The 13,897-nt window shown below is 33.2% G+C and overlaps 1 protein-coding gene across 3 annotated transcripts in view; it reads right to left on the minus strand.

Moving 5' to 3' along the window:
• Window positions 1-13,897, minus strand: part of TTC21B (tetratricopeptide repeat domain 21B) — a 68,214-nt gene that overhangs the window by 17,600 nt on the left and 36,717 nt on the right. For all 3 annotated transcript variants that reach the window (XM_081260429.1, XM_081260428.1, XM_081260430.1), the window contains 4 exons: window positions 12,621-12,727; window positions 3,925-4,113; window positions 2,909-3,019; window positions 1,822-1,903 (listed from right to left, as the gene is read on the minus strand). In XM_081260429.1, coding sequence (XP_081116555.1) covers window positions 1,822-1,903; window positions 2,909-3,019; window positions 3,925-4,113; window positions 12,621-12,727 — 489 coding nt within the window. The remainder of the gene's footprint in view (window positions 1-1,821; window positions 1,904-2,908; window positions 3,020-3,924; window positions 4,114-12,620; window positions 12,728-13,897) is intronic.

Raw genomic sequence — 13,897 nt, forward strand, 5'->3', positions numbered from 1 at the left:
AGCAGCATTATTTGCAAGAGTTAAAACACAAAAAAAAAATCACAAAGACTGTAAAAATTTACATAAAATTTTGTATTTTTAATAACTTGGTATTTTACAGTCTTTCACTGATCCATTCAACCAGTAAACATTGACTTTCTACCATATATGTGACTGGCATTGTGTCTGACACAGGGAATATAAGATGAATGTGTGATTCTTGCAAAGTCTGAAAATAAACGGAGAAGACAGTATCTATGTACATATTTTTAGCAAGATAACTGTATATGATAAAGAGGAATGATAATGTCAGTCAGGATTAGGGCGACCAACTTACCACAGTTTGCCTGGAACTTTCCTTTATCATAGAAAGTCCTGAATCTAGGAAACCACAATACGTGGTCATCCTACTCAGCAACCATTATGTATCTGTATCCTAATGTATTGTATAACTATTATGAATCAATACAAAAATAAAATAAATGACAACAACAAAAAAGAATAAGGGAGGCAAAATACGATATTGGCAAAAGGACAAATCCATTTTTACATACTGCCATATTAGTGACTGTTGTATTCTGCTACCTTTCCTAATGTGATGTGTAACCAATGTGATTCTGCAATCTGTATTTGGGGTAAAAATGGGAGTTCATAACCCACTTGATTCTAATGTATGAAATATGATTTGTCAAGAGCTTTGTAATGTTGTGAACAACCAATAAAAAAAAAATTTAAAATTTTTTTAAAAAAAGGACAAATCCACAGACTTGGGAGTATAATTGCACATCATTTGGTATTGTAGGAGTATAAAATCTTTACATTGAATTTACAAATAATTGATTTTATATTTTTGATTACAAACAGTCCCAAACAGCCAGTCCACTATGCCAAATTATGCTGATGCCAAACAACAGAAACTTGGTGAGAGAAACACCCAGGACACACGATAATGTCTTTAAATCTTATAAAACCATAACACATGAGGAAAATATTGATAAGAACAGCTTAAGAATATTCACAAGGAAATAAAGATGCTCTAAAGAAACAAGGTGAGATCATTCACTCAAAGGAAATACTGTGGAAAGGGAACAGCTTGCAAGAGATGAAAATACTATGTGTATTTCCATTCAATGTTAGCTCAGAGAAGGAAAACAAAACAGTGTCAAGATTTAAGGTAGAAATAGCAGGAAAGAAAAGAAGACAGGCCTGTAGGAAAGGGAGGTTTGGGTAACGTGGGTGGGAGAATACTGATTAATTTAAAGTGGGGCGATGTCCAGGCATGGCTATATGCTGGTTAGGAAAAAAAATGATGATGGAAGGAGCGAGAGAGGGAGCTGCAGGAGCAGACCCCTTTGGCAGGTGAGGGGCAGTGTCCAGTGCATACAGGGAAAAGCTAGTGGTAAGTGGGGTCACAATGTGGCAATGACATGGACTAGATAATGGATGGATTTGGTGACAGGGAATGGAGCTCTTTTCTAGTTGGTTATATATTCTTAATCAAATATGTGTCAAGGTTTTTAGATGAAGGTAAGGAATACAGAAAAGGTGTTGGGAGGTTAAACGAGACAGAAGAATTCATGAAAAGTAGCCGAAAGCAGGTAAATTCATTAGAGAGACACAGTAGCAGTACCCGACTGACCACTTAAGATTTGTGGTCACTATTGAGACCATTTCAGTGTTGCATTTTCCTCATGGCCATTTCAACTACTCAAGACCACATATGGAATAATCAGAGTCAGATTCAATCAGGGTGGCTGTTTTTCCAAGAGTTTACCAGCTAAGAGGAGAAAAGAGAAAGAAGTTTGACTGCATTAGAAAAATATATGGACGATGATTAATTACCTGGTTTGCGTTCTAAAAGCTGCTGTAAATGAAACACTGCTTGTTCGTAGTCCTGTTTTCTGAACATGAGATCAGCCATCATCTATAAAGATAAAGTTCGTTCTAAAAACACTGCCATATTTTTCACAAAGCATATTCTTCTAAGACTGAAAACTAAGAAAATACCTATGAAAACTATAAGGAGGAATAAAGTTTTACAAAAACTTTTCATTTTTGAAGTTCAAGTATGCCTTGAGCAGACTGGCTTGAAAAATCAGTACAACATAAGTTAATCAAGGACGCAAAACAGATTGCTCTGTTCACAAAACTGTATTTTTAGCATAAAATATGCTTCAAGTGGTGGTTTCAAAAACAGAAATGGAAGGGAATGAAGTATTCTATGTACTATTGTAGGAAATATGCCTCACAGGAGTTGGCTAAAATGATAATAAGAAGATTAAAAACAAGACAAAAGAAAGCAAAGCTTAAGTCATAAATATCTCAAAGGAAGGTAAACCAAGGAAGATGTATGGAGATTTTCTAATTGTGTTTCAAAAGGGAAATGGCTTATATTCTTTTTAGTTACAACAACTTTGAATAAACCTCACAAAACATTATCCATACAGCTGTTTGCTCACAATATTTCAACCCAGGTGAAATAAGAAAGAAAAGCCAAATTTTATTTAAACCGGACCATTCTAGAATGATCCATAAAGTTTTTATTTCTGTAACTTCAAACGTTTCACTGAAACTCTTAAACTAATCCAGTATGTCTAAGTAAGTACTTGAAAGTTTTAGCAAATTGTAGCATTATAAAGAAAAAAAAAACATGTAGCTTTACTATATGAACTGCCTGGCTAAGCATTCCCTTAGGCATAAAGAAATATTATCGCAAGTAATGAACCAGGTTTGCTGTCATGCTTATAAATATGATGCTAATGGTTCTTGGTCTTTATTAGTTAAATGTACTTATGTTAGAAATGTTATTTCTTCCAAAGCTAACATGACCAGGCCTTCCCATCTAGTATTATTTTATGGGGTAAAATTTGAGACTTCCAATTGGAATATAAAACTCAACTCTCTTCACATGGAAATCTCTTGGACTGACCGTTGTAGCAGCTTCGTTGTCCTGGTCATTCTGCAGCAGTAGTGCACACTGCCTCATGCAGGCATCAGGGTCACCTTGGGCTAGGTATAATCGTGCCAGCTCCAACATTATCTAGAAAGCAAAAGGGAAGAGTAGTCAGAAATTGGTTTTGGGATAAAAAGTAAATGAGGAAAAAGTTTGGATGAGATTAAACTCTAATTGATCAAAGGTTATTGCAATAAAAATGCTAAGCATGGTAGACTAGGAAAACTATGGCAATTCCATATCTATTTTGTCTTCTGAAAACAAAACAAAAAAATAGATAACAACTCACTTGAAAAGTAGAGAGAGAAAGGTATTGTGAAAAGAACACTGCCCTTAAAATTAGGAGACAGGCTTTTAGTTCCAGAGTCTCTGACAAAACCAAGTTAAGTCCCTTTTATTTATTTCAACCTGCTTTCTCATTTGCAAAATAAAAAGGTTTCAATCAGATAATCTCTAAGGTGTGCTTCTGGGTTACAACTATGACTCCCACTTCTTTTTACTAACCACTTAAAAATGTATCTGCTGTTTGGTTTATGCCTTACAAAAGGTGAATTATACCAGTTTTCACAATGTGCCACTTGAGGTCATAGATTTATTTTGAATCACTTTTGTATCCTCAGCACCAAAATGCAATCCTAATACAGATGTGTACAATAGCTATTTAGTAAACTGAATTGAATCACCTAGGTGCAGATATTTATTTGTGACTGAGAAACTGTTTTACAGTGATTATTAAAACATAAATGAATATTAAAAATAATGACCTTGCAGGTTTGCTTTATATGACTTGTTCCATTATAATTTTTAGACTCTAATATTTTAAAAGTATCATGTATTTTGAAAGTTTTCTAGAAATAATATTATTTTTTTAACTTGTTTTTCATTATATTTCTTTTGAAATCTTTTAAAATAAGCTAGTAAGAATTTTACATTTGAGGAAATTAGATGACATCTGTAATAAAAGGAACTTAAAATTTTATAAAGGTACTGACCTTGCTGTCTGTTTCACAATGAACCAGAGCCTCTCTATAAAACTTAATTGCTTTTTCAGGGTCTCGCTGAGCTACAGAATGTTTTGCAATCTCTGTACAAATTTCAGCTGCTAAATGTTTCTGTGCAGGAACTGCATCTGGCTGTTCCATCTGAACACGTTTTAGTACCCGAGCTTGTAGTTCTCGAGCCTAGGAAGGAAAAATAAGCATAAAAAGCAACTTAAAAAAAAAAAAGAACCAAGAAAGGAAATGAAAAAATTTTCAACAGCTCACACACAGTATAATTTTACAGAAGATTTATTCAGGCATTATTGGCCTTTGATCTAACAAAGCCTAATCCAAAGAAAATGTCTTATTAAGATCTCAAACATGCCCTTGTTTGTATATGATCCAGCATGTACATAACCTTTTGAAGAAAGTGCTATAAAATTACTGAATCTTTTCCATGTTATAAGGATATGTACAGGAAGCTCATTAAAATGGAAATGCAATCATGAAATGAATACTTGGAAAAGATACCTAGATGTTATTATTAAATAATTTAAAATTTTAAATGCTAATAGAATTAATAAAATAGCAAGTATCTGAAATTAAATCAAATATTGGCAGATTCTAGGTAACAAGTACATTTACATATATTTTTGACAGAAGTTGAATTAGTACAATCTTTTGGGGCTTCCCCCCAGTGAAATATACCAACACCATAAAACTAACCAGGCTGCTGAATTTAGCTGCTCCACTCTTTGGCAAGGTAACCATTATAAAGAAAAATGATCTGTGTTATTTGTTGTATAAGTAAAACAAAGGATATATAACACTAATAACAAAAAAAGAAGCCCAAAACCCTGGGAACAGGTTAAATGCCCGATTAATTGATGGTATATGTAAATACAGTCCTATACCATGCATAGAAATGTTAAAAGGAGGTGGTGACTTTTCTTTGGGTAAGAATATCAAATAGATTGCTTAACTGGAGGAATATCTGCTTTTCCACCCATACATCTGATTTTTGGTACACTGAGAGTTTCCTAAATTAAATGAATGAGAACTATGGTTTAGGCCTTTACAAATAAAATTTAACCTTGAGCTACAGAAAATCATTCATACTGTATTCACTGAAAAAAAAATAGCAAATGCCTGTCATGTGCCATACATTAGTCTACACAGAGTACCTTTCAAGGAACTCCTGTCAATACACTGGCTGACAATTGGTATTTGATGAATAAAGTTTAAAACACGATTTTTTTCCAAGCTGTAAGTTCAGTGGGTCATAATAGCACTATTTTGGACATAAAAAAGGATTAGAAAATGTGAGTATAAACAGCATGTGATAAAAATTAATACTGTCTCATAAATGTTTTTTCTTGTGTTCAAGAAAGATTATTGCTAACTTTTACAATTATCTGGTACAATAACCATGTTAGCATTGATTGTCAACATTTGGTTTTCCTTTCCTCTGTTTTATAATATATACATTTTTATAATTCCTTCAAGCTCTTAGAATGTTTCATAATCCTTATCATCATAATATGGTTGCTAACAGCCTATGTAATAAGAGACCTCTGAGTGAGATCAAGTGAAATCTGAAAAATTACTTCTCAATATTCTCTATTTTAATAGCTTTATTTTACATATCTTAATAAAGATCACCTCAAAATAAAACATATCAATTAAAGAATATCATATTACTTTTCAAATGATGAATACAAAACTATAAAAATATTGGAAGAATATTAAGTGAAAAATAAAAGCAAATGTAATCTGCACATAGTAATTACAACTATGTAGTTAAGTACATATAAGATTATAAAGTAATACAATTGGTAATGTTTTATGTCATAGAGTTCCTTTATTTCTGATTTATTTAGATTTTATTTTCACAGAAAATTTAGTAAATGCATTCTACTCCTATAATTGTTTCTAGAATTAAAGAGTTAAAATAATCTGTGATTTTCTTTCAGGTCTCACCACAGGTTTTAGATGATTCCCATGATCTTGCCTCTTGATACTCACATCCTATATAATGCCTTACCCTGTGTGCAGGTGGGGCACAGAACTTGCTTGTAACCAAGAAAATGTGACAAATGTAACAGGATGTCACTTCCATGATTATGGAATATTATATAAGACTCTGTCTTGCTAGTCGACTGGCCCTAGAGATTTTCTCCCTTGATGGCCTTTAAGTAACCAGATTTGCTGGCCCATCAAGCAGGGAGCTGAAGATTTCCAGAATCTGAGGGTAGATATGAGCTGACAATAAACAGCAGCGGGAGCCTTCGATCTTAACTGCCTTGGGGAAATGAATTCTGCTCACAGCCTATGTCAGTATGGAAACAGATTCTTACCCTGATTAGTCTCCAGAACCACACCTGGCCAATAACATAACTGATGCCGTTCAGAATCTAGTTCTACTGTTCTTCTGACACCCAGAAGATGTGAGGCTAATAAATGGGAACGTTGTTTTCATCCACTATATTTGAGGTAATTTGTTATATAGTACAGAATACTTACTATGAGGCAAGCATTCTAGGGTCATAAAACACAGAATCATACCTCCACTCCCAGAAATTCTAATTTTAACAAGAAGACTAATACATAATTACAGCAAATTATGAAAAGCTTTATGGATGGGGAATATATGATAGGAGACCCAATCTGTCTTGAGTTCATATGAGACTTGAAGACTAACTAGTAGTTACAATCTGGTTGAGTTTGAGAGAAAGAAAGGGAATGGGGAAATGGGATGTGGTCCTTACAGTAGGAATTCCATGTGAAGGAAAGAAGGGAATACTACAGCTTGATTAAAGAATTAGAAAAAAAAAATGGAAATGGCTGGAAAGACCCAGAGAATTTACAACAGGTAAGCCTATTAAATAATTTACATTTTATTTTAAAGGCAATGAGATGCAACTATTACATCTTTATAGGCAAAGGAGTGACTGGATAAGGTTTGCCTTTGAGAACTATCACTGGGTATCATTATGAAGAACTAAGTAGAGTGAACCAAGATGGGAAGAGGTAGGTGGTCAATTAAGAGGCTACTTCATTAGTCTGGGCAAAAGACAGTGGCTGATGGGGCTAAAAGGTAACAGTGAGGGCCAAAGCAATCTGGTCACTTCAGATATCCGAAGTCTACAGAAAGCAGAATTTCTAAGACTTCAGATTTTCCTAAATTCACTAGTTCTGCCACTGCCAAAAATATTTAACAACAATGCAAAAATACTCAATGGAACTGCCAAGGTACACAAGGTGGAGAACGAAGCTGAAAAAATGGGTGCTAACTAAATTAATACAAAATATTAAAAATTCTGATTGTACTTAGAGGCTTCTGTTTGAATTTTACATTAAGATTTGTCTTTTTTTTTTTTAATCACAATGACCACCATGTTGTAATTAGGAAGCATCTTATGGCTCTTTAAATTTTATTAAAGATGAGTAATCCCTGCATCATTACATAGAAACTTCAAAAACTACCTAAAAGTTTGGCTTGTTGGTATTGTATGGCCATGGTATAATGTTCGTCCTTTTGTCTTCTTTTATATTTTTTTTCTTTTAATTGCTTGATGTATCCATTCATACAACATAGGGACTTACTCAACCAGGGTGGCCAGGACTAATTATATTCATAAAGGGTTGAAAAAAGCATGTGGCTATTTCAAATAACTTGGCTTTGTCACTTCAAAAATATTATAAAATTTAAGTTTATCAAAATCATACTTTCTTTGTAACTACTGATAGTTGATTTAAAGTTAGAAAATGTATCTATAATATGATTCAGAAAGCGAGAATTAAGAGATACTGACAAGTAAGGATGTTAACATTGTTGAGGATTATATGTTTTAATGAGATTCTAGCTTAGATGGGTATCACAGAAATCTGATAGTCCAAGCTCTTGATTTGTTCCCACCAGAACAATAAGTCTTTAGACATTGCCAGTGAAACAGATTCTTTCTCACACTCATACACACATATCACTGTTAGCTAAACAGTTGACAGACTATGTGAAGAAGGAAGAACTCTTCTAGATATAAGAGAATCAAGTCCAAAGGTGATAAGTAGTGTGGTATCCTGTAAATCTTACAGGATTTGTAATGACATGCTCTAAATTCTTTTTTAAGCTCTTCTACCAAGCAACTGCATAATCTTGGGCAAACATTCTCTGTGGGCTTCTTCCTCATTTGGAAAATAAGGAAAGTATCCATTCATAAGGGGAAGAGGTGGTAAATGGTTTATGAAAATATAGGAACTGACATACATAGACAGATAGACAGATATCTATCTATATTTTTGTACTGAGGATTGAATCCTGGGGCATTTTACTATTGAGCTGCATCTCTAGTCCTTTCAATTTTTAAATTTTGAGACAAGCTATCATTAAATGGCTGAGTCTTACCTTGAATTTGCAATCCTTCTGTCTTAGTTTACCTGTTGGCATAATTGCAACCATCTTCCTTTCCCCCACCCCCACTTTATGAATGTTGATCTTATTCCCAAGAAATAGAAACTAGCCAGAGATAAAACCTACTGGTCTGGAGACATGCCAGTCACTCCCTGTTCTCTCACTGAGAGATAGGAGATAACTTACCAGCCCCTGAGATGGGGACATACTGGTTTCCCTGTTCTCTCCTTGAGAAGATAAAGGGACACACTGGTTTCTCTGTTTCTCCTTCTGAGAAAAAGGAAAACTGCTTGTCCTTGTCCCCGTGAAACAAAATTGTCTTCCACAAGATCAGGGGATGCTTAGTACGTCAGTCAAGACTAAACCTGCCCCTAACCTGTGGCCAGGAGTCTAGCCTATAAGAGGTAACATTCAAGGCGGAGTTGCTGCTGCTCTCCCTCTTTCTGTGCAGAGCAGCCTTGTCAGGCTCCTGACAATTAACCCACTTCTTATCCCAGGTGTGTGTTGGATCAGTGCTGTACCACTTTTCTCTCATTCCCAAATTGCTGAGATTACAGGGCTGTGCCTGTAATGCCTGGCAGAATGAAGAGCTATTAAAGGCTATAAGCATTCAAGGAAGACTCTAAGGGTGAGATACGCAAATTACATCTCTCTGGTGTGATATAATGGAAGGCATCCATGTCCTCTACATGGCTTCTACTCTTGGTTTCTTATTTATCAGGTAACCCATTCATCATTTGATCTTTCTTTCTGGTGTACTTTCAGAAACCAAATGAGGTTGAGGTCACTGAGAATGTCATCTGCTCAAAAAATGTCAAGTCATAAGTTGGTATTGCTTCCTAAGAGCTTTGCCATTACACATCAATGACCAGCTCAGTGTTTCAAGACTCCATGGGTATGAATAAACTCTGAAAATACAGTAAGGTAACTACAACATACCACTATGAGGACCTTACTAAATAGAAAGCTAGCATTCCTGAGGTAAAACTGCTTTGTTCTCGTTGTTGGGTTATTCTGGGTTCCTATACAAGGCAGTGAAATGTGCACCAGCAATGACTGGTTTTGTAAAATTTTATATCTCATTGTAATAGTTCTAAAGATAACACACAGGAATATGTTCTAAATATCAAAAAAAGGGGAGTTCATAACCCACTTGAATCAAATGTATGGAAGATGATATGTCATGAGCTTTGTAATGTTTTGAACAACCAATAAAAATAAATGAATAAATAAATATCTAATATTTAGGGAAGACAGATGAAATACAAAAGGAAATAAGAGGGAATGTAAAAATTTAAAATGTCAAAAAGAAAACAAATCTTAAGATGACATACACAAATCCAAATGTAACCCCTATTTATATTGATTATGTAGTCAATAATCAAGTCTACTGAAGTAAGCAAAAAAAAAAATATTGTATTGAAAAAATTAAAAGATTAAAACTGTCAGAATAGATTAAAAAAAATTAAGTGCTGGTAGATCTTCAACATGAGACTAGACAATTGAAAGTAAAAAAAAAAATAAATAAAAAGGTATACCATGGAAACTGCAACCAAAATAAAGCCAGAGTAGTTCTATTAATATCAAAGGAGTGTAAGAAACATTATAAGTACTACAGAAGGCCATTTTATAACTACAAAGAGACTGATTCACCAGTGGGTTATCACAATTATTAACCTTGATCATCAGATACAGATCAGGACGCAAAAATAAATATGACTGAGAAAGAAAAATCTATAATCACACTGAAGGATTCAACATCTCATAACAGCAAATTATACTGGCAAGCCAGAAGCAAGCAAACAGTAACAGTCAGCCCTCAGAACAGAGAACATTTGAACAAATAATTGATGAACAAACTCACTGACCTTCTAAGCACTTAGTAATGCCAGAAACACATTATTTCAAATCCAAATGGACCTTTACCAAAATTGATTACAACGTAGGACATAAAGTAAGCTTCAAATAACTTCCAATGATTGTTTCAAAACGTGTCTTTTTATAAAATTATAAATCAATATTAAAAAGATTATAAGAAAACCAGAATTGCTTAGAAATTGAACGCTACAGTTTTAAATCATCCCTGGAACCAAGAAGTGATCAAAACAGAAATGAGGAAATATTGTGAACTAGAAAATAATAAACTATTGAGATATTAGCTAGAGAAGTGCCTAGAGGGGCTGGGGATGTGGCTCAAGCGGTAGCGCGCTCGCCTGGCATGCGTGCGGCCCGGGTTCGATCCTCAGCACCACATACCAACAAAGATGTTGTGTCCGCCGAGAACTAAAAAAATAAATATTAAAAAAAAAGTTCTCTCTCTCTCTCTCTCTCTCTCTCTCTCTCTCTCTCTCCTCTCTCACTCTCTCTTTAAAAAAAAAAAAAAAAAAAAGAAGTGCCTAGAGAAATTCACTACTTTAAATGAATAAGAAAAAAGCAAAGACTAAACTCTATTACCTAGTCTGCTATTTCAAGAAGAAAAAGATAAGCAAAGCAAACCCAAAGAAGTAGAAGAAACTAATGAGTAAAGACGAAAAATTTAATGAAGCCAAAAAGGCAAAAGTTGATTCGTTATTGTATTAAGAAGAATAAACCCTTAGCATAATTAATTACTAAAATAAAAAGAAAATAAAACTAGTATCAGAACTGTAAAAAAGGACATTTTTTATAGTACTTGTAGGTTTTCAAATGGTAAGGAGAGATAATGAACAAATTTATGTTGATATATTTGACAATTTAATGGAATGAAAACATGACTTAAAAAATATAAACACTCTAGGGGCTGGGGCTATAGCTCAGTTAGTGGAGTGCTCACCTTGCATGCACAAGGTCCTAGGTTCAATCCCCAGCATCACCACACACACACACACACACACACAAAAAAAAAAAGATATGTGTGTGTATATATATATATATATATATATATATATATATATATGAGAGAGAATGAAACTGACAAAAGAGAAAGTTATTAAAATAATCAGCCTAAAATCTACTCAAAATGCCAAACTCACTAAAAAATACTTTCTATCAAATAAATGTTGAGGCCCTTATAGTTTTAATATTGAATTTTTCCAAACATTGAAGAAACCATATCATTAAAGTATATATATTTTTAAAAATGATATGGCTTATATCATATATATATGTGTGTGTGTGTGTGTGTATTTCCATGTCTTAGGCATATAATAAATTTTATTTGTTTTTTAAAAATTTTATTTGTTCTATATGACAACAGAATGCATTACAATTCATATTACACATATAGAGAACAATTTTTCATATCTCTGGTTGTACACAAAGTAAATATATATTTAAAAACTTTATTTTATTTATATATATTTTTATATGGTGCTGAGGATCAAACCCAGTGCCTCATCTGTGCTAGGCAAGTGCTCTACCACTGAGCCATAGCCCCAGCCCCACTATATCATTTTTACACATCAATCTCTTCCATGAATACAGAAGTAGAAAACTTGAGAAAAATATTAGGAAACATCCATAAATTCTGGGAATCATTTAAAAAACTGCAGCAACGTGACATTTATTTCTGGAATATAAGGGTTGGTTTATATTCAACAATCAATCAATTTAATATACCACATTAGTAGATAAAAATAAAGAGGAGAAAAGTCATATGATCATCTTATTAGATTCAAGAGACAGTATTTGATAAACTTAAATCACTTGTAAAAAAAAATAGTTAGCAAACCAGAAATAGAAAAAAATAATCAAAATCCTTATGGAATACATCCAAAATGACTTATGAAAAATTGTGTTCTATAAGTGTAATAAGGATTGTAATACATTCCACTGTTGTTATGTATTCAAAAAAAATAATAAAATCAATTAAAAAAAGACAAATTGGAATTGCACAGGTGACAATTTCCTAAGTATAGAAAATAATCATACTCTGATCTTTTACATTAATCAAGATTTTAAAGGGAAGTTTGAGTAAATGTAAATAAAATGTGTATGTTGAGTTTTATAGTATCAATCCATACAAAACAAAACAAAACAAAAAATAAAATAAATAGAAAAAGCATTGAGCTCAAATCTGACTTGGACAAAGTCATGTGACTTCACACAAATATTGTTTCCTAACTGTAAAACAGAATTAAAAATACCAACCTTCCTTAACTGTTTTAATAATTAGCAATATTTAAACTGTGTAGTCATCAGTTCTATTTGGATATATTTTCTGTGACAGTGGCCAAAAGAGGTTGTTTTCTGCACATGTGTGGCAGGTTCCCTTCAGTACCACCTTCTGCTCCTCAACCACACCTGCAAGCATGGTTACCTGTTGTAATGCAGTGATGGCATCATCAGGCCTTTCCATCTGACTATAAATTTTTGCTAGAAGAACTTGACAACGTCCATCCTCCATGAGAGCTGACAGTTCATTTACTATAAAAGAATGGAATATAAAGAAAAAAACATCTTAAATAAATCTTAATATTTTTCTATGATTTTAAAACTGGTCTTTAAAAAACATTTTGAGAAATAAAAAATTAAGTTAAAAATTTTTCATTTTTCATAAAGTATAGCCAAATTACAAAAAGAAAAAGAACAACTTTAGGACCAGTTGTAACAACCACTACTATAGAGAAGGACTGAACCTACAGAAGCAATTGGGAGGTTGCTCTTCTTCTTCTTTTTTTTTTTTTAATTCAACAAATCTGAACAAAAATAATATATAAACCAAGAAAACAAAACAGTGGCTACATTAAAGAATTGTATGCCTTAGACATACATTTAGACAATTGTTGGCAGGTATCAACTATAATTCTAGAAAATTTGAGGACCAAAATACATTAATTAACAACAACAATTACAAAGATTTAGGATTAAAATTGTGCGGAAGACAATTTAAAGTACTGAATAATAACTAGAAGTTTTTGTTATGTTAAGGGATAATCTAACAACACAAATATGCATTTCAGTTTTCATTTGTAGGTGAGTAAAAATTAGTTCATTAAGTCATTAAAAGAAGATGAGTAGTTGCTACATGCCATTAAGAAGGTAACTACTTTTAAAAAAGTAACAGATATTTGATTAGCAGTAAGTATCACTATTAAGAGCACCAACTTTCATGCCACCAAGTCTGGTCTCAAATCTAGACTCCACTGCTAGGTAATGGAATTTTAGCCTTTGGCTTCCTTATTTAACAGCCATTTAATCTTTTGTACTTCCTTTTCATCTGCCAAACAGGGAATATAACAGTACCTACCTTACAGAGATATTATAAAATATAAAGTTAACGCATTGTTAAATAAATTAAACTATGTAAAACAATTAAATTAAAGTCTGGGACATGGTGCTATACCAATTCTTTTGTGATTGAAAGGTAATGTAAGAACCCTATATAATTACAAAATAAGTTTCTTCCACCATATATCAAGTACATAGTCCTTGTCACACTGTGTTCCAAAGATTTATACACATTATTTCTTTAAATGTCAACCTGAGAGGCAGGTTTTGTTATCATTATTTTATAGGTAGGAAAAGCTCTGAAGTTGGCACAGGTGAAAACAAGAAGTCTGCGTGGGTGAAGAGAGAGTAGGAGGAGAGGTCAGC

This window comes from Spermophilus citellus, assembly GCF_964194105.1.
Source record: "Spermophilus citellus genome assembly, chromosome: 11".
NCBI lineage: Eukaryota > Metazoa > Chordata > Mammalia > Rodentia > Sciuridae > Spermophilus > Spermophilus citellus.